The sequence below is a fragment of the Scyliorhinus torazame genome, chromosome 17 (assembly GCF_047496885.1).
Source record: "Scyliorhinus torazame isolate Kashiwa2021f chromosome 17, sScyTor2.1, whole genome shotgun sequence".
NCBI lineage: Eukaryota > Metazoa > Chordata > Chondrichthyes > Carcharhiniformes > Scyliorhinidae > Scyliorhinus > Scyliorhinus torazame.
The window spans coordinates 50239238-50260062 of record NC_092723.1 but is presented as its reverse complement, the minus strand read 5'-3'; the positions used below and the strand labels follow the sequence as shown (position 1 = coordinate 50260062).

The window sequence follows — 20825 nt, the reverse complement described above, 5'->3', positions numbered from 1 at the left end:
GGGCATCTCAGTGGGCAGCGAGTTTGAAATCGGGCTTGTTCACTAACTGAGTGTTGAATGAGATTAAATACATTGAATACACACCAAATATTTCATAACTAGTTATCGAAAATGGTTAATGTTTCATATCATACATGCATACATACATGCAGTGCAGAAGGAGGCCATTCGGCCCATCGAGTCTGCACCGACCCACTTAAGCCCTGACTTCAACCCTATCCCCGTAACCCAATAACCCCTCCTAACCTTTTTGGACACTAAGGGCAATTTAGCATGGCCAATCCACCTAACCTGCACATCTTTGGACTGTGGGAGGAAACCGGAGCACCCGGAGGAAACCCACGCAGCCACAGGGAGAACTTGCACACTTCGCACAGACAGTGGTCCAGCGGGGAATCGAACCTGGGACTTTGGCGCTGTGAAGCCACAGTGCTATCCACTTGTGCTACCATGCTGCCTTATATTAATAGAACTGTCATCAACCTCAACTGATAAAGGCAAACTAAATATTTATAATAATAATCTTTATTAGTGTCACAAGTAGGCTTACATTAACACTGCAATGAACTTACTGTGAAAATCCCCTAATTGCCACACTCCGGTGCCTGTTCAGGTACACTGAGGGAGAATTCAGAATGTCCAATTCACCCACAAAACACGAGGATAACATGCCGACTCCGCACAGACAGTGACCCAAGCCGGGAATCTAACCGGGGTCCCTGGAGCTGTGAAGCAACAGTGCTAACCATGTGCTACCTGATTGATTGAATTTACGCTTGATTGGATGCAGACAGTTAATGTTGTCTGCAATCAGTACGCACCTCACTTCACATGCCTTTGCTTTAAGTGCATATCACATCAATTGGAGGCCTGTGACCAGTGGTGTGCCTCAGGGATCGGTGCTGGGTCCACTGTTATTTGTGATTTATATTAATGATTTGGATGAGAATTTAGGAGGCATGGTTAGTAAGTTTGCAGATGACACCAAGATTGGTGGCACAGTGGATAGTGAAGAAGGTTATCTAGGATTGCAAAGGGATCTTGATCAATTAGGCCAGTGGGCCGACGAATGGCAGATGGAGTTTAATTTAGATAAATGTGAGGTGATGCATTTTGGCAGATCGAATCAGGCCAGGACCTACTCAGTTAATGGTATGGCGTTGGGGAGAGTTATAGAACAAAGAGATCTAGGAGTACAGGTTCATAGCTCCTTGAAGGTGGAGTCGCAGGTGGACAGGGTGGTGAAGAAGGCATTCGGCATGCTTGGTTTCATTGGTCAGAACATTGAATACAGGAGTTGGGACGTCTTGTTGAAGTTGTACAAGACATTGGTACGGCCACACTTGGAATACTGTGTGCAGTTCTGGTCACCCTATTATAGGAAGGATATTATTAAACTGGAAAGAGTGCAGAAAAGATTTACTAGGATGTTGCCGGGACTTGATGGTTTGAGTTATAAGGAGAGGCTGGATAGACTGGGACTTTTTTCCTTGGAGCGTAGGAGGCTTAGGGGTGATCTTATAGAGGTGTATAAAATAATGAGGGGCATAGATAAGGTAGATAGTCAACATCTTTTCCCAAAGGTAGGGGAGTCTAAAACTAGAGGGCATAGGTTTAAGGTGAGAGGGGAGAGATTCAGAAGGGCCCAGAGGGACAATTTCTTCACTCAGAGGGTAGTGAGTGTCTGGAATGGGCTGCCAGAGGTAGTAATCGAGGCGGGTACAATTGTGTCTTTTAAAAAACATTTAGATAGTTACATGGGTAAGATGGGTAAAGAGGGTTATGGGCCAAGTGCGGGCAACTGGGACTAGCTTAATGGTAAAAACTGGGCGGCATGGACTGGTTGGGCCGAAGGGCCTGTTTCCATGCTGTAAACGTCTATGATTCTATGATTCTAATTATACCGGTAAGAAAAAAAGCTACACAATTGGAAACAAGCGAAATGTGGCAAATCTGTGCGTGGATAACAGTCAGCAAAGTGTATCGTGGGCTGCAGTCAGAAGTCTGATGGGCCGCATGTGATCCCTGGCCCGCAGGTTGTCCACCGCTGGTGTAGATGCATGTAGCAGGACATTTTTGTGGCTAAGTGACTCAGCCGAATGATTTCCATTCCAGCATAAATTCTACTCCCACACAGGTATAGACTAATTATCCATTGATCATTAAATCTCCTGCAAAAACCAGTGAAACTAGATGACACGCAAGAATTTTTTATTAATAACCTCAAAAGACAAAAGTAGAGAACATACCCATGGGAAATTGGAATTTACAGCTGATGTTAGAGTGAATTTAATCTGTGCCCTTTGTTGTGAACAAAGACCCTGATCAAGATTAATGGGGATCAAATTGAAATATAAATCAGAAAGAGCTGGAAGGTTTTCACTATATTCTCACTGACCGACGTGCCCAATGACTGATGTCAGAGTGTAGAGAACATGTTGGGTGCGATTTAATGGAAACATTTCAAAGTGTCATTTTGGGAGTGTTTGGTGGGGTGTTTATTGACGGCCGCATTGACGAGATTGGAGCCCGTATTCACCAGCACCTCCTGCCAAAAATGAGCCCCCACGAGATTCTTGCCATTACTGTCTCCCTCGCTGCCTGACTCATGCCTCAGTTTCTCACCGCTAGCAAGAAGGAACTGCTTTTAAACACTCCCTCACCACTCACTCTCTGTCAACACACAAGCATGGCAGTTTGCAGACATGCTCCACACTTTGGCAATGCCGTCGTGACCAGGATGTTGCGGGTGAGAGGCGGGCCACACATTTTCCCGAGGGGGTGATCCATCAAGCATGCGACTCACAATGCCCTCATGACCCTGCAGGAGAAGATAGCCCATAATAAGTGGGAAAGGGACAGGATGGGGAGCGGGATGCCAGCGATCCGAGTCTTTATCCCCTATAAGACATGGGCTCTGGAAACCGTGGGGTTGTCCGAGGAGAAAGCATCAACCGATAGTGAGGTTGGCCTGCACTGCAGAGGTGAGGATCCATTGCCCCTTCACCCACATGACCTGTCTCAATTGAGTTGGTCATGTCAGACAAAATGCCCTTCTCTCTCACCGACCACATGTCCATTGTCTCGCAGGATCTCCAGCTGATGAGGCTGGGCCATCTCGAGTCATTCCCTCCTCTGTCGCACAAGCGGCCATTCCGAGGAGACCACCATCAAAGCTTCACAGCTATCACTCTCACCTTCCAGTAGGCTGCCTCCACCTCTGATGTGCATCCTGGGGACACACCAAGACACAGCAGTAGACCACGAACGATCAGGAAGAGTGAGGAGCACTGAGTGGACATTGGGGAGTTCACTCTCTGTAGCTAGGGGCAATGGGAATGTAAATGTTCACTATTAAAACATGTAATACCTGATAGTATACCTACTCCGTGTACACACACGACTGCGTGGCAAAACTTGGTTCCAACTCCATCTACAAGTTTGCTGACGATACGACCATAGTGGGCCGGATCTCGAATAACGATGAGTCCGAATACAGGAGGGAGATAGAGAACCTAGTGGAGTGGTGTAGCGACAACAATCTCTCCCTCAATGCCAGCAAAACTAAAGAGCTGGTCATTGACTTCAGGAAGCAAAGTATTGTACACACCCCTGTCAGCATCAACGGGGCCAAGGTGGAGATAGGTTAGCAGTTTCAAATTCCTAGGGGTGCACATCTCCAAAAATCTGTCCTGGTCCACCCACGTCGACGCTACCACCAAGAAAGCACAACAGCGCCTATACTTCCTCAGGAAACTAAGGAAATTCGGCATGTCCACATTGACTCTTACCAACTTTTACAGATGCACCATAGAAAGCATCCCATCAGGCTGCATCACAGCCTGGTATGGCAACTGCTCGGCCCAGGACCGCAAGAAACTTCAGAGAGTCGTGAACACCACCCAGTCCATCACACAAACCTGCCTCCCATCCATTGACTCTATCTACACCGCCCGCTGCCTGGGGAAAGCGGGCAGTATAATCAAAGATCCCTCCCACCCGGCTTACTCACTCTTCCAACTTCTTCCATCGGGCAGGAGATACAGAAGTCTGAGAACACACACGAACAAACTCAAAAACAGCTTCTTCCCCACTGTCACCTAAATGACCCTCTTATGGACTGACTTCATTAACACTACACCCTGTATGCTTCATCCGATGCCAGTGCTTATGTAATTACATTGTATATGTTGTGTTGCCCTTTTATGTATTTTCTTTTATTCCCTTTTCTTCTCATGTACTTATGATCTGTTGAGCTGCTCGCAGAAAAATACTTTTCACTGCACCTCGGTACACGTGACAATAAACAAATCCAATCCAATCCAATAGTTTGGGGGGAAGGGGATTGGAGAGGAGGGAGGAATTGGGGTAAGTAGGGAAATGTGGGAGAGGGGTGATGGGAAAGGAGGGAAATGGGGAGGGGAAGGGGTGGTTGGGGGGAATTAAGGAAATGGGGGAAGGAGGATTGGTTGGAGCATGGTTTGGGAGGAAGAGAAATGGGGGGTACAGGGATTGGGGGAAGGAAGGAAGTGAGGGGGAGATTGGGGGGAGTAAGGGAAATGAGGGGGTTCAGTGGGGTGGGCTGAGGTTGAGCTGACAAACACAGCCTCGTCCTATGAGAATATGGAGGCAATGAGCGCCTCCCAGGTCCTCCTGGCATGGTGGACCCTCGTCGCCCCCTGTCGTCCATTCTCCAATGAATTCTCCGGCACTGGATATTCTGTGGGGGTGGGAATCGTGCCGCGCCGGTTGGCGGGCCCCCCCCCCCGGCGATTCTCCGGCCGCGATGGCCCGAAGTCCCGCTGCTGGAATGCCTGTCCCGCCGGCGAGAATCAAACCACCTCTCTTACTGGCGGGACAAGGCGGTGCGGGCGGGCTCCGGGGTCCTGGGGGGGGGGCGCGGGGCGATCTGGCCCTGGGGGGTGCCCCCATGGTGGCCTGGCCCGCGATCGGGGCCCACCGATCCGCGGGCGGGCCTGTGCCGTGTGGGCACTCTTTTCCTTCCGCCTTCACCATGGTCTCCACTATGGCGGAGGCGGAAGAGACCCCCTCCACTGCGCATGCGCGGGGATGCTGTGAGCGGCCGCTGACGCTCCCGTGCATGCGCCGCCCGGCAAAGTCATTTCCGCGCCAGCTGGCGGGGCACCAAAGGCCTTTCCCGCCAGCTGGCGGGGCAGAAATCAGTCCGGCACGGGCCTAGCCCTTCAAGGTGAGGGCTCGGCCACTCAAGATGCGGAGAATTCCGCACCTTTGGGGCGGCGCGATGCCGGACTGATTCGCGCCATTTTTGGCGCCGGTCGGCGGACATCATGCCGATTGCGGAGAATCCCGCCACTGATGACATAGATAAGCTGCAGCGCTGGGCTGAGAGGTGGCAAATGGAGTTTAATGCAGAAAAGTGTGAGGTGATTCATTTTGGAAGGAATAACAGGAAGACTGAGTACTGGGCTAATGGTAAGGTCCTTGGCAGTGTGGATGAGCAGAGAGATCTCGGTGTCCATGTACATAGATCCCTGAAAGTTGCCACCCAGGTTGAGAGGGTTGTTAAGAAGGCGTATGGTGTGTTAGCTTTTATTGGTAGAGGGATTGAGTTTCGGAGCCATGAGGTCATGTTGCAGCTGTACAAAACTCTGGTGCGGCCGCATTTGGAGTAGTGCGTGAAATTCTGGTCGCCGCATTATAGGAAGGATGTGGAAGCATTGGAAAGGGTGCAGAGGAGATTTACCAGAATGTTGCCTGGTATGGAGGGAAGAACTTATGAGGAAAGGCTGAGGGACTTGAGGCTGTTTTCGTTAGAGAGAAGAAGCTTAAGAGGTGACTTAATTGAGGCATACAAGATGATCAGAGGATTGGATAGGGTGGACAGTGAGAGCCTTTTTCCTCGGATTGTGATGTATAGCACGAGGGGACATACCTTTAAATTGAGGGGAGATAGATATCAGACAGATGTCAGAGGCAGGTTCTTTACTCAGAGAGTAGTAAGGGCGGGAATGCCCTGCCTGCAACAGTAGTGGACTCGCCAACACTAAGGACATTCAAATGGTCATTGGATAGACATACGGACAATAAGGGAATAGTGTAGATGGGCTTTAGAGTGGTTTCACAGGTCGGCGCAACATCGAGGGCCGAAGGGCCTGTCCTGCGCTGTAATGTTCTATGATGTACCGAATGGCCTCCTTCTGCTCTGTAACAATTCTGTGTTTCTGTGACATACAATACGAGGTTTTAACAGGTAACTGAAATTTCTTTACATCGTTGATTTTCTTATTTTTAAGCAGGAAAAGGAGATCAACAACAGTGTAGCCAGTTTGCAGAATCATCCTGATAAAGAAAACCCCTGCAGTCAAACACCTCCTCAATCACCACTTAGTCCCATACACACCACACGGGCTTTTATAAGGTAAGGGTGCTCTTTATATGTGGATTACTTTATAATGTGCCTTATGTTATTGGGTGCGATCAAATGGCCTCTGCACGCCGGACACGATCGCGCAAGAGATGCAATCTGGCTTTTGCCCTTGTTAGGCGAGATCCAGATTTCCATAATTACGTGAGCCTTTAGGCTCATTTAAATATGTCTGCGTCCGATTCTCCTGAGGCCTGGGAACTAACCTCGCACCTGGGTGACCTCACCATGGCACCGGTTAGCACTGGTCGACACAAACAGGCATGAGAGCACTTGGGCGATGTGAGGCCAGGCCATCGGAGGCCCGGGTGACCAGGCTCTGGGTAGGGTGGAACCCTGGCATTCCCGTTGCCACACTACCAGCCTGGCATCTTGGCATGGCCACCTGGCAACCCTGGAAGTGCCATCTGGCAGTGGTACTGTCAGGCTGGCAGTGGTACTGCCAGGGTGCCAGTGCCAAAGTGCCCGGGTGCCAGATTTCCCATGTCAAGGATCAGGCCCAGGGGTGCCCTGCCCTATGTGGTGGGGTGGGGGAGGGGGAGCTCAAGGACTCCCTAAGAGGTAGGTTGGAGCAATGAAGCGGTACATAGGCCACAATGCAGTGTCCGAGGGAGATCTGGAGATCGAGGCGGCATTTAGAAACGGCGCTCTGGTCTCTTTTTGCACTGACGGTGGGGCATTCCCGACTGAGGTCCTGTTTGATAATGGGGTTGTTCTCAGTTCTGCAGGAACCCAAAACGGGACTCTGCTTTTTGGGCATGATATCGCGCCCATTACTTAAGTATATGATGTTGGACTGGATTCTTTGGTTCCCCAGCTGTGTGTTTCTCAGTGGCGTGCCATTCGCTGGCGGTGGGATTTTCTCTTCCTGCTGCCTGACAATGGGATTCCCCGTTGAAGCCACCCCACAGCGCTGGGAAACCCAGGGGCAGTAGTGTGCTGCCAGCAGAAAACGTGAATCGCAACTGCCAGAGAATCCTGGCCTTTATCTCAGTATTATATCTGCTACAAAGTACAAAACATCCTTGTGTTCCAAAGAAAATCTATCTCATCCATTTCTTTCAAGATTACAATATTCTAATTGATTTAATTAGTACACTGGGCTAAATCGCTGGCTTTGAAAGCAGACCAAGGCAGGCCAGCAGCATGGTTCAATTCCCGTACCAGCCTCCCCAAACAGGCGCCAGAATGTGGCGACTAGGGGCTTTTCACAGTAACTTCATTTGAAGCCTACTTGTGACAATAAACGATTTTCATTTCATTTCAATTTTAATACAGACAAGGAACAGTTAATAATTACAGATGCCAGGGTATAAATTTGCCTTCTTCAATGGTCTACACAAGTGTACCAAAAAGCTCCAATTATTATCAGGTCAGGCTGGACAATCAGATGATAATTTGAACTGTAAGGACCATAAATATTTGGTTTCGAACACTGACCTCTATTTCCTTAGAAAGGCAACCTTGTCTTGCAGCTTAAATTCAAAATCTCTGAGGAAACCACTGCCCATTTATTGATTGTATATACAATGCCCTGAACAGTTTAAATCTGTTTTCAACACCTGGCATTGTTACCAGTGTTTTGGGATCGCAATCCCACAAACTACTTTTTCTGCCAAGGAATAGAGGTCTTGGCCATATAGGTAATCCCTTTCTCCTTCACTCTGCAGTGTAGTATTCCATCTTGTGGTCATTTTAAGAAGTGTTGAATCTCATCACCAGCACCAGTAGTTGGCATCAGGCAGGATTCCTGAGTTTCATAACTTTGCCACTGCGATGTTTGATGAGTGCCGCATGCTAATCTGGATTTGTATTACTTGCCTACTCACAGCTTGGGGAAACCAAAAGAAGTAAAAAGCCCAACAAGACTGAAAACACAGCTGAGTTTGGAGAATAACAAGTGCTATCCGGAAGCAAAAAGCAGCACAAGAGTTGCAAACGACTGTTTCAAATCTCAGGCAAGAACAGAACCCAAAGTAAGTGAAAGAGGAGAACATGAGAAAATAGGACAGGAGTCTTTTAAGAGAGAGAGCAGCAAAGCAGGGACAACGGTAAGGCAATAACTTGCAATAGCTGTCATAGAATCATAAAATTATAAATTGATTATAGCACAAACAACTCACCTCATCCCACCTCTCTGGCTTTTCCTAATAACCCTATAAATATTTTCTCTTCAGATAATTATCCAATTTTCCACCAAAGGGGTTGATTCTGCATTCACCACACTTTCAGGCATTGTATTCCAGATCCTAACCATCATTGCGTAAAAATGTTTTTCATCATGTTACCACAGCTTCTTGCATGAATTAACTTACTCTTGTGTCTTCTGGTTCTAGATCTTTCTGTCAATGGGGAGAGTTTCTCGCTATCTGCTCTGCCCAGACCTCTTAGGATTTTGAACACCTCGACCAACACAAAGCTTTTCTTCTCCACGGGGAACAGTCCCAGCTTCTCTGATCTACCGACGTTCCTCATCTCTGGGAAAATTCTCATGACTCTTCTCTGCACCTTTTTCAATGCTTCACATCCTTGCTAAAGTATGGTATCCAGAACTAGATACAATACCCCAATTGAGGCTGAACCAATGTTGTGCATGGGTTTATCATGGTTCTCTTGTATTTGCAATTTGGATTGGTTTTCGGAGCAAGCAAGGGTATTGATTAAAGGCTTGCACTGTCCACTATGCCCAATGGCTTTGTAACTCTGAGCAAGGTTTAAACATTTTTAAAGAACTTAATGTCCCTATTTATAAAGTCCAGAATCCCATATGCTTTATTCACCTCTTTCTCATCCTGCCATGCCACATTTAATGATTGACACACATATTGCTCCTGCATCTCTTTTAGAATTGTACCCTTTAATTAGGGTACAATTTATATTGAGGTGAATTCTCAGCTGGCAGGATTCTCTGTTCCGCCGGCAGTACACCCTTGCTCCGGGTTTCCCAGAGGAACGGGGTGTTTACAATAATAATAATCTTTATTAGTGCCCCAAGTAGGCTTATGTTACCACTGCAATGATGTTACTGTGAAAATCCCCTAGTCGCCACATTCCGGCGCCTGTTCAGATATACTGAGTGAGAATTCAGAATGTCCAATTCACCTAACAAGCACATCTTTCGGGACTTGTGGGAGGAAGCCGGAGCACCTGGAGGAAACCCACTCAGACACGGGGAGAACATGCAGACTCCGCCCAGACAGTGATCCAAGCCGGGAATTGAACCCCGGTCCCTGCCGCTATGAAGCAATAGTGCTAACCACTGTGCTACCGTGCCACCCGCAATTTGGAATCCCATTGATCAGCAGCAGGTACGGAGAATCCCGCTGCCAATGACAGCACGCTACCGAGAAACACGCGGCTATGGAGGCGGAGAATTCACCCCATTGTATCTGCTTGATCTTCCCGTCAAAATGAATCGCTTCACACTTCTTTGCATTAAATTTCATTTGCCACTTGTCTGCCCATTCCACCAACCTCTTGGTGCATATCACTTCTCCTCACAGGTTACAAATGTTCAAAATTTTGTATCATTGGTTTAGTTCCGGAAACTAGACATTACCCTGGTTGCGACAGTAAAGGACCACTTGTTCTTATCACCTGCTCCTGTCAGTGTTTATATATAATTAAGAGATTATATAATTAAGTGCAGGACCCAATGGTTGGTTCAAATCGACGTTAGAAACCCCATCATATTCTTTCAATTTTCTGATCAATATCCCATTCTCTGACACCAATAAAAGTAGGTTATCTGGCCATTGGCCTCATTGTTTTTGTGGCTTTTGGCAGAATGCTAAAATGATTCCCATGTTTGCCCACATAATAACACTTCAAAAAGTAATCTGCTGTCTGTAATATCCTATGAGCCACTTCTAAGGGATGTAGTAAAATGTAATGTAAATGCAAGTTCTTTCTCACGCATTATTTGGTCTTTTGTGATCAGAGGTTACTGACTGTGTCCATAAGACCATAAGACATAGGAGCAGAATTAGGCCACTCGGCCCATCGAGTCTGCTCCGCCATTCAATCATGGCTGATATTTTCTCATCCCCATTCTCCTGCTTTCTCCACGTAACCCCTGAACCCCTTATTAATCAAGAACCTATCTATCTCTGTCTTAAAGACATCAATGTCATTTGAATGTCTGTCCCTAACTGAATTGGAATGAATCCTAGTCTCTTCCTCCAAAATATTTACTTGTATAAGGAGGAAGTTTGTTGTCTGGTAAAGATATTCATGACCAGTTTGCTATAATTCTGCTGGCCCTGTTCAGCTACTACAGATTTTTAAGTTGTGCAGAATCTCCTGTTCATTAGACCCACCCCACCCACCAGGCCACATGGCAGCCAGCCAAACAAAAATAGTAGCAGGCCAAATTATTATAATTCAGTTGACCCAGAAAAATGTGACAGTGTTTGTTCTTCAGTTCGGAATTACATTATTCCTCGTGGGATTTTATCCAAGTGGAATATTTAGGTTATAAAGTCGGGGAACAGAAACGTACAGTGTCATTGGGATATTTTTTAAATATAATTTCAGGATGTAAAAGTAACATCTGCTGTAGCCACAGAAATACAGAGCCAGAAAAAGGAAAATAATGCTGACGGTCCCAGTTCAAACGATGTGCCCTTTCACCGCTTCTCTTCAAGAGCTACATCATTCAGAGTAAGTCTGAGCTGCGTGATGATTTTGCAGTGATATGATCAGCTAGGTGTGGGTAGTAGCCAAATCAACAGTGGGAGGCTGGCATACTTCCTGGACACTATCTGCTAAAACACAAAGATAGTTATGTAAACAGAACAAAGTTACGAGAGGACACTGATGTGCCCCAGACAGTGATAATCTTGGAACAGGTGTATTGATATGTATCAACAGGGTGGTGCAATGTAAAAAAAAAATGTTGACACTGTTTTGGCAAGGAAATAAAGTACGAAAAATGAAGTAATTTCTTTTAAATGATTCCCCAAGCAGTCTTGTGCTCCGCTTTTGTGGAACACGCCTCACAATGGTCTCTCTCTGGTTTAACATCATTGCAATCCAATCTGTCGGGAAATGAATATGATTAATTTATTCACACCTATAGTGTCTTATTGCCAATCTGCTAATTTACATAGTGATTTGTTTCAGTATATTTTGCTTGATTACAAGCAAAATCAGTTAATGATCATGTTGATTAACTGCTGACCAATATCCCTTGGCAAACTGCAGCCAGTAATCCCCTTGCGAATATGTTTGACCCAGTCAGAGCAAGCTTTGCATGGGCTGCTTGAGCCACTCGGAACTCAGCAAAATGAAACTTTATTTCTCTGTGAATCAGCTCCTTACGCAACCTGAGTTCCCATATCTGGGACAGTCCTAGGGCTGACTGTTGAAGAGACAGGTCTCAATGTCGTGTTCATCCCTTTCAGGGATCTGCTGCTTTCACCAACCTAGCGTACCTACTCCCTTCCTGACAACTTCCTGCTTAATAATGGCCCTCGCCCCAACAAACACCTCCACACAAATAAATACAGCTGTATGACCCTCATATGATGTATTTATAAATATGGTGATATTTGTAACGAGCGCATGTACACTCTGATCAAGCCACCACTGAGAAAATTCATAAACTTGTTCTACAAAATGCTTTTAGAAGGAAAATTAATGAAGTACAGACAGAGATAACTTAGGGGGGAACATTTCTGTTGTGTTATTCCAATCTCACACCAGAATGTGATGGGAGCTAAGTGGACAGGCTAAAGGAACTGTAGAGTTTATTCCAATCCTCCACTGAAGAGATAGCAAGAGAACAGAAGAATCATAGAATCCTGAACATGCAGAAGGAGGCCATTCTGTCCATCGAATCTGTACTGACCTTCAGAAAGAGCACTCCACCTAAGCCCATGCCCCACCACCCCACCCAACGTTTGAACACTAGTGTGGCCAATCCACCTAACCTGCACATCTTTAGACTGTGGTAGGAAACCGGAACACCCGAAGAAAACCCGTGCAGACACAGGGAGAATGTACAAGCACCACAAGGACAGTCGCCCAAGGTCGGAATCGAATCCGGGTCCCTGGTATTGTGAGGCAGCAGTGTTTGCCACTTTATCGCCACAAAGAACCCTATGGAAATTCCACAGATGAGCATTTTAAGGACAGTTCCACTTGGAATTGCTTGGATTATGGAAGACTTAACTGTTGAATGTGATTGGTCAGGTTTGAATACCTTGAGGATTTGATGGTCATGAAGGAAAATCAAAGTTGGCTTCCTGAAAATATTACCGCTGGTTATTCATTGAGTACATTTGACAAGTGTAAACTGTGCACTTCTGTTAAAGGCAGCAAGCTTCATGAGCCTGAATGGATCTTTCTTGGGCTTATTTTCCATGACAGTCTGTCACATGGTTGCAAATTGGAGGAGATGAGAAGTTGGTGGAAGAAGGAACAACACTGTAGAAACTAAAAGATGTGTAAAAATTAACACACAGGTTCTGTGATGAAAAACATCTTTCTAAAGTTTAATCTCAAAAGTTTAATTTAAAGGAATAAATCATGGCAGGACAGCTCCAAGGTGTGGTCTGCTCCTCTTGCTCTATGTGGCAGGATGGGGACAGTTCCAGTCCCCAGGGTCAGCATGTGTGCAGGAAGTGTCTCCAGTTACAGCTCCTGGAAGCTCGAGTTTCAGAACTGGAGCGGCGGCTGGAGACACTGTGGAGCATCCGTGAGTCGGAGAGCATCGTGGACAGCATGTATAGAGAGGTGGTCACACCGCAGGCTCAGACTCCACAGGCAGGAAGGGAATGAGTGACCACCAGACAGAGCAAGAGAGCGAGGCAGGTAGTGCAGGAATCTCCTGTGGCCATTCCCCTACAGAACAGATATACGGCTTTGGATATTGTTGAGGGGAATGGCATGTCAGGGGAAAACAGCAACAGCCAAATACGTGGCACCATGGTTGGTTCTTCTGTAGAGGGGAGGGGTGATAAGTGTGACAGTGTAATAGCCATAGGGGATTCAATTGTAAGGGGAATAGACAGGCGTTTCTGTAGCCGCAAACAAGACTCCAGGATGGTATGTTGCCTCCCTGGTGCTAGGGTCAAGGATGTCTCGGAGCAGGTACAGGACATTCTGGAGGTAGAGGGTGAACAGCCAGTGGTCGTGGTACACATCGGTGCAAACGACATAGGTAAAAAAAAGGGATGAGGTCCTAAAAGCAGAATACAGGGAGCTAGGCAGGAAGCTAAGAAATCGGACCTTGAAGGTAGTGATCTCAGGATTATTAATGGTGCCACATGCTAGTCAGAGTAGAAATAACAGGATATATAGGATGAATACGTGGCTGAAGGGATGGTGTCGGGGGAGCGTTTCAGATTCCTGGGGCATTGGGACCGGTTCTGGGGGAGGTGGGACCTGTCCAAACTGGACGGTATACACCTTGGCAGGACTGGAACTGATGTCCTAGGGGGGCTATTTGCTAGAGCGGATGGGGAGTGTTTAAACTAATGTGGCAGGGGGATGGGAACCGATGCAGGAAGTCGGAAGGTAGTAAAACAGGGACAGAAACAAAAGGCAGTAAGGGGGAAAGTGCAAGGCAGAGACGCCATCGTCAAAAATCAAAAAGGGCGACAGTACAAAGTACAGTGACTGAGGGGAGCTCAGTGAATTTGCCCAGTAATACTAAAAGGAATAAAACAGGAAGTAAAAACATAAATGGAAAGCGACGCGGCAGGTTGTTACATGAAGATGTGGGTTCAACGACAAGGAAAATTAGGAGAAAAGTTAAGAGGAAAAATAACTTAGGAGAGGTTACTGATCAAGGTGTTAAGATTCAAAACAGAGGAATAAAAGCCAACATAAGTGTACTTTACCTGAATGCTCGTAGTATTCGGAATAAGGTAAATGAGTTGATGACGCAAATCATCGTGAATGACTATGGTTTAGTGACCATTACTGAAACATGGTTAAAGGATGGTCACGACTGGGAGTTAAATATCCGAGGGTATCAAACTTTTCGGAAGGACAGAGTGGATGGTAAGGGAGGTGGTGTAGCTCTGTTATTTAAGGATGACACCCGGGCAATAGTAAGGGGTGACATCAGTGCTATGGAGGATAAGATTGAATCCATTTGGGTCGAAATCAGGAATAGTAAAGCGAAAAAGTCACTGATAGGAGTAGCCTATAGGCCACCAAATAGTAACATGATGGTGGGGCAGGCAATAAACAAAGAAATAACAGATGCATGTAGACATGGTACAGCAGTCATCATGGGGGATTTTAATCTACATATCGATTGGTTTAACCAGGTCAGTCAAGGCAGCCTTGAGGAGGAGTTTATAGAATGTATCCGTGATAGTTTCCTTGGACAGTATGTAATGGAACCTATGAGGGAAGAAGCGGTCCTAGATCTGGTCCTGTGTAATGAGACAGGATTGATTAATGATCTCATAGTTAGGGATCCTCTTGGAAGGAGCGATCACAATATGGTGGAATTTAAAATACAAATGGAGGGTGAGAAGGTAAAATCAAACACTAGTATTTTGTGCTTAAACAAAGGAGATTACAATGGGATGAGAGAAGTGCTAACTAAAGTAGACTGGGAGCAAAGACTTTATGGTGAAACAGTTGAGGAACAGTGGAGAACCTTCCAAGCGATTTTTCACAGTGCTCAGCAAAGGTTTTTACCAACAAAAAGGAAGGATGGTAGACAGAGGGAAAATCGACTGTGGATATCTAAGGACATAAGGGAGAGTATCAAATTGAAGGAAAAAGCATACAAAGTGGCAAAGATTGGTGGGAGACTAGAGGACTGGGAAATCTTCAGGGGGCAACAGAAAGCTCCTAAAAAAGCTATAAAGTGTAAGATAGATTATGAGGGTAAACTTGCCCAGAATATAAAAACAGACAGTAAACGTTTCTACAAATATATAAAACAAAAATGAGTGGCTAAGGTAAATATTGATCCTTTAGAGGATGAGAAGGGAGATTTAATAATGGGAGATGAGGAAATGGCTAAGGAACTGAACAAGTGTTTTGGGTTGGTCTTCACAGTGGAAGACACAAATAACATGCCAGTGACTGATGGAAATGAGGCTATGACAGGTGAGGACTTGAGATGATTTTTATCACTAAGGAGGTAGTGATGGGCAAGCTAATGGGGCTTAAGGTAGACAAGTCTCCTGGCCCTGATGGAATGCATCCCAGAGTGCTAAAAGTGATGTCTAGGGAAATTGCAAATGCACTCGTGATAATTTACCAAAATTCACTAGACTCTGCGGTGGTCCCGGCGGATTGGAAATTAGCAAACGTGACACCACTATTTAAAAAAGGAGGTAGGCAGAAAGTGGGTGATTATAGGCCAGTTAGCTTAACTTTGGTAGGAGGGAAGATGCTGGAATCTATCATCAAGGAAGAAATAGCAAGGCATCTGGATGGAAATTGTCCCATTGGGCAGACACAGCATGGGTTCATAAAGGGCAGGTGTGCCTAACTAATTTAGTGGAATTTTTTGAGGACATTACCAGTGCGGTAGATAACGGGGAGCCAATGGATGTGGTATATCTGGATTTCCAGAAAGCTTTTGACAAGGTGCCACACAAAAGGTTGTTGCATAAGATAAAGATGCATGGCTTAAGGGGAAAGTAGTAGCACAGATGATTTGGAGTTGGGGACCAAGTGTAATGTGTCCAAGTTTGCAGACGACACTAAGATGAGTGGTAATGCAAAAAGTGCAGAGGATACCGGAAGTCTGCAGAGAGATTTGGATAGGTTAAGTGAATGGGCTAGGGTCTGGCAGATGGAATATAATGTTGACAAATGTGAGGTTATCCATTTTGGTAGGAATAAGAGCAAAATGGATTATTATTTAAATGATAAAATATTAAAACATGCTGCTGTGCAGAGAGACCTGGTTGTGCTAGTGCATGAGTCGCAAAAAGTTGCTTTTCAGGTGCAACAGGTGATTCAGAAGGCAAATGGAGTTTTGTCCTTCATTGCTAGAGGGATGGAGTTTAGACTAGGGAGGTTATGCTGCAATTGTATAAGGTGTTAGTGAGCCAAACCTGGAGTATTATGTTCAGTTTTGGTCTCCTTACCTAAGAAAGGATGTACTGGCGCTGGAGGGTGTGCAGAGGAGATTCACCAGGTTAATCCCAGAGCTGAAGGGGTTGGATTACTAGGAGAGGTTGAGTAGACTGGGACTGTACTCGTTGGAATTCAGAAGCATGCGGGGGGGGGATCTTATAGAAACATAAAATTATGAAGGGAATAGATAGGATAGATGCGTGCAGGTTGTTTCCACTGACGGGTGAAAGCAGAACTAAGGGGCATAGCCTTAAAATAAGGGGAAGTAGATTTAGGACTGAGCTTAGGAGGAACTTCATCACCCAAAGGGTTGTGAATCTATGGAATTCCTTGCCCAGTGAAGCAGTTGAGGCTCCCTCATTAAATGTTTTTAAGATAAAGATAGATAGTTTTTTGAAGAATAAAGGGATTAAGGGTTATGGTGTTCGGGCCGGAAAGTGGAGCTGAGTCCACAATCTCATTGAATGGCGGAGCAGGTTCGAGGGGCCAGATGGCCTACTCCTGCTCCTAGTTCTTATGTTCTTATGTTCTTATGTTTTGAAGGTTACAAATCCAGAGGTGAAAAAGCACCCATTCCAAAGAAGGTGAGCGTACTGAAATGTCATTCATACAATATAAGAAAATGATTTAATAATAATCATGAAGATTCTATGATTCACTATTTGAATTTTTCCAATAGTGCTAGTTTAAGAATTCCGCCGAGGTCTCCATCAGCAAAGATTGATGGCATACTTGAGAAGTATGCAATGGCAATCCAGGTGAGTGACAGGATCACTTATATATCTAATTTTCAGATAAAAAGGCATAAAACATGTAAATGAGAGTAAGAGTGTTTCGATTTGCATTTTGAGTTAGAGGCACATTATTGGATTTCATTTAATGTCTTTTTTTTCAGAGAAGTGACAGTGTCAAGACAAAGAAATGCCCTCCTAATTATCTGACCCGACCGTTAGAGGGCATTGCGAGTAAGCGATGTGTGTTTGAGAAGGATGATGCTCAAAGTGTCAGTTCTCAACACTTTATAAGCAAAAAGGTAAAGTGGGATTTTAGTCTAGTTTGGGTTGGGGGCCGCACAGATGTTGCTCACAAATACATTCACACACTCGCGTATAACAGGAATGGCTTTTGTATCACACTCAAAAGAATGAGTTGGCACTTGATACTAACATTAAGATGTTGTTCCCATTATATTTGCATGGGCTTAGATTTTAATGTATAATAAGTATGTTTGAATTTTAGCTTCCGGTTTTCCTTAGTAGATACTGTCGGGCAGATCAAATTCTCATAACTCTAAAAAGGGTTGACAGATAACATTTTATTTATTTTTAGGATTTCCACTGAAGGCTTTATGCCTGTGCATGATCCTCTTCACTCAGTAGATCAAACATGGTCTTCCCGCCCCATCTACTTTTCCACGACCACTGACCGACCTATTCTAAATTCTGAACTGAGGCAATTTGCGTTATTGCATAGAATTTGATTATATTTCTCCCCTCCCCGAACAGGCGCCGGAATGTGGCGACTAGGGGCTTTTCACAGTAACTTCATTGAAGCCTACTTGTGACAATAAGCGATTTTCATTTCATTTCATTTTGAGGTTTTGTTTAGCTATGTTTCATGTCTAGCCATGTGGTTCTCAAAATGAGAACCTTGCAGTTATACAGGGCACTTAACACAGGAACATATCCCAAGTACAATCAGACACATATTAAGACTGAACCAAAGAAGATATTGGGGATGACTAAAAATTTAGACGGAGATAAGTTGTAATTAGGGTCTTAAAAAAGGAGAGGGAGGTTGAGTGGCAGAACATTAGGAATAAGGTAAGGAACAGACCCATTATTTCATTTAAGTCATGGCCGATCTACAACTCAACTTCGGTCTTTGCTCCATACCCCTTGATAATCCTACCTAATAAACATCGATCCAACTCAGTCTTCAAAGTTGCAATTGTTCAAGTATCCACAGTCTATGGGGAGGAGGGTGACACAAACTTACTACTAAAAATGCTTCCTGATTCCATCCTTAATGACCGAATCCCAATGCAAAGAGCCGTAACTTCCGAGTTGCTGGCTGTCATTTCCAGGTCATGTTTGCACGGCAATTTCCAGGAAGTGAAAACTTCCTCTGGATAGTTCCCTGCGCTGGGAACCATCAAAATCACTCTTTAAATCGCAAACCTCAGATAGCTCTGGCTAGGTTACAACCCACATTCCTCCTCCACACGACTCCCCCACCTCCATCCAGAAACTCCCCCATGGGACTTCCTTCATGCCCATGGGGCTACCCACTCCAAACCCTTCCCCGATGCCCACGATGGGAACTCCCCAATCCAAGTGATTCCAACCACACCCCCAGGGACTGTATCCCCCCTGCAAGTCCCCCTCCCTCTACCACCCTCCCCACGACCAGGCCCGACTCTCAACACACCCCCACAAAGGCCCAAACGACCTGCCACTGATCCGCATCCCCAAGGCCGGAGCAGTCTCGACAGCTGGCCCCACCTGACCTGACCTGGCCCAACCTTGGAACCTGAGCACACCTTCCCAAGGTACTACTTCCATGTATCCGACAGATCTGCTTTCAACACGAAGGGTCCGACCCCTGGCATGGGCAACCTGGCACCTGGACACGTTGGCACTGCCAGCCTGGCATTCGACAGCGCCCTACCAGCCTGCCAGTATCATCCGGACAAGGCTGGTAGTGCCAAAGTACCAGGCAGGCGGTGCCAAGGGGCACAGGTGCCCAGGGAGTGTCAGGGTGTCACCCTGCCCAGTGCCCGATCACCCGGGGGCCTCAAATCTCTAGCGAGACCCCCGAGGTGCCAACACGAATGGTTCATAACTTTATGAACCAGTGCCAAATGGCACCCAGTTGAGACCTCACTGGCAAAGCTGGTGAATCCTGGGAACCGGGTGAGCACCTATTCAAATAGCCTAATGGCTTATTTAAATATGCGCGCCTGGATCTTGTCCAGCAAGAGCAATATCCAGATCGTGATGTGCCATGAGATTCCATAGAGTCTCATGCAACATTTCTAGCATCGCGATTTTCAATGAAGACCTGTTGCGAGATTTAATGGACTCATCTGGACACCCCTTTGGGTGTGTTGAGGCCGCTGCATCGCATCGACATTCTTTTATTCTTGATTCCACCACCAGAGAAAAGAGTTTCTCTGTATCTACCCTATCAGATCCTTTAGCTGTTTAAAGACCTTGATTAGAATACTTCTCAATCTCCTATACCCAAACAAACTCAAGTCATACAACCTTCCCTCAGAATTAAATTCTCTAAACCCCAATATACTTTGGGTAAGTTTGTACTGCACCCACTCCATGGCAAATATATTTTCCTTAAGGCACAGGCTCAAAGCTGTACGCACTATTCCATAATGCGATCAGCAGGGGCAGCACAGTAGCACAGTGGTTAGTACAGTTGCTTCAGAGCTCCAGGGTCCCTGGTTTGATTCCCGGCTTGGGTCACTGTGCGGAGTCTGCACGTTCTCCCCGTATCTGCGTGGGTTTCCTCCGGGAGCTCCGGTTTCCTCCCACAGTCCAAAGATGTACAGGTTAGGTGAATTGGCCACGCTAAATTACCCTTAGTGTCCAAAAAGGTTGAGTGGGGTTACGGGGATAGGGTGGAGGTGTGGGCTTGGGTAGGGTGCTCTTTCCAAGGGCCGGTGCAGGCCTGATGGGCCAAATGGCCTCCTTCTGCACTGTAAATTATTTAATAATAACTCTGACAAAGGCCCTATATGATTGAAGAAAAAAAAGGTTAAGTGGGGGTTACTGGGTTACGGGGATCGGGTAGATCGGTGGGCTCGGGTAGGGTGCTCTTTGTAAGGGCCGGTGCAGACTTGATGGGCTTAATGGCCTCCTTCTGCACTGTAAATTCTATGATTCTATGACCAAGTACATCTTCCCGCCAGACTATAACCTGAGGTTTGGTGGTAAATGGCCCTTGAGTGGCCATTAAGTGGCTACTTAAGGGCCTCAACTGGGGCAAAGGCAAGTTCTGTCCAAGGCTTTGTCTATCCCAGCATAAAATGACTGCATGGTTGGGACATCCCTTCATCCCTTGTCATCAGTTTCATCCCCCCCCCCCCCCCCTGCCACACACACACACACGAACTAAAAAGCCACTGGCGGGAAAGCATGAAATTCTGGCCCTAATTTCTCACCAGTTAGAAAATAGGTCCAATTTATTTTTCTTGGGTCCAGATTTGCTTGTATTGAACTCCAATTGTCATTGTTTGGCTCGCTCACTTAAACTGTCCATGTTCTTTTGCAACTTCCCATTCTCATCTGAATGATTTACTGCCCCTTCCAATATGGTGTCATGCAGACATCTGGGCAGGGTT

General features: G+C 46.0%; 1 protein-coding gene and 1 long non-coding RNA gene across 6 annotated transcripts in view; one reads left to right on the top strand and one right to left on the bottom strand.

Moving 5' to 3' along the window:
- LOC140393868 (uncharacterized) overlaps window positions 1-20825 on the top strand; it is a 191829-nt gene that overhangs the window by 129810 nt on the left and 41194 nt on the right. For all 4 annotated transcript variants that reach the window (XM_072480419.1, XM_072480416.1, XM_072480417.1 and 1 more), the window contains 6 exons: window positions 6276-6400; window positions 8238-8457; window positions 10943-11068; window positions 17009-17049; window positions 17145-17223; window positions 17361-17498. In XM_072480419.1, coding sequence (XP_072336520.1) covers window positions 6276-6400; window positions 8238-8457; window positions 10943-11068; window positions 17009-17049; window positions 17145-17223; window positions 17361-17498 — 729 coding nt within the window. The remainder of the gene's footprint in view (window positions 1-6275; window positions 6401-8237; window positions 8458-10942; window positions 11069-17008; window positions 17050-17144; window positions 17224-17360; window positions 17499-20825) is intronic.
- LOC140393869 (uncharacterized) overlaps window positions 1-20825 on the bottom strand; it is an 86509-nt gene that overhangs the window by 45377 nt on the left and 20307 nt on the right. The gene's annotated exons all lie outside the window — the stretch shown is intronic.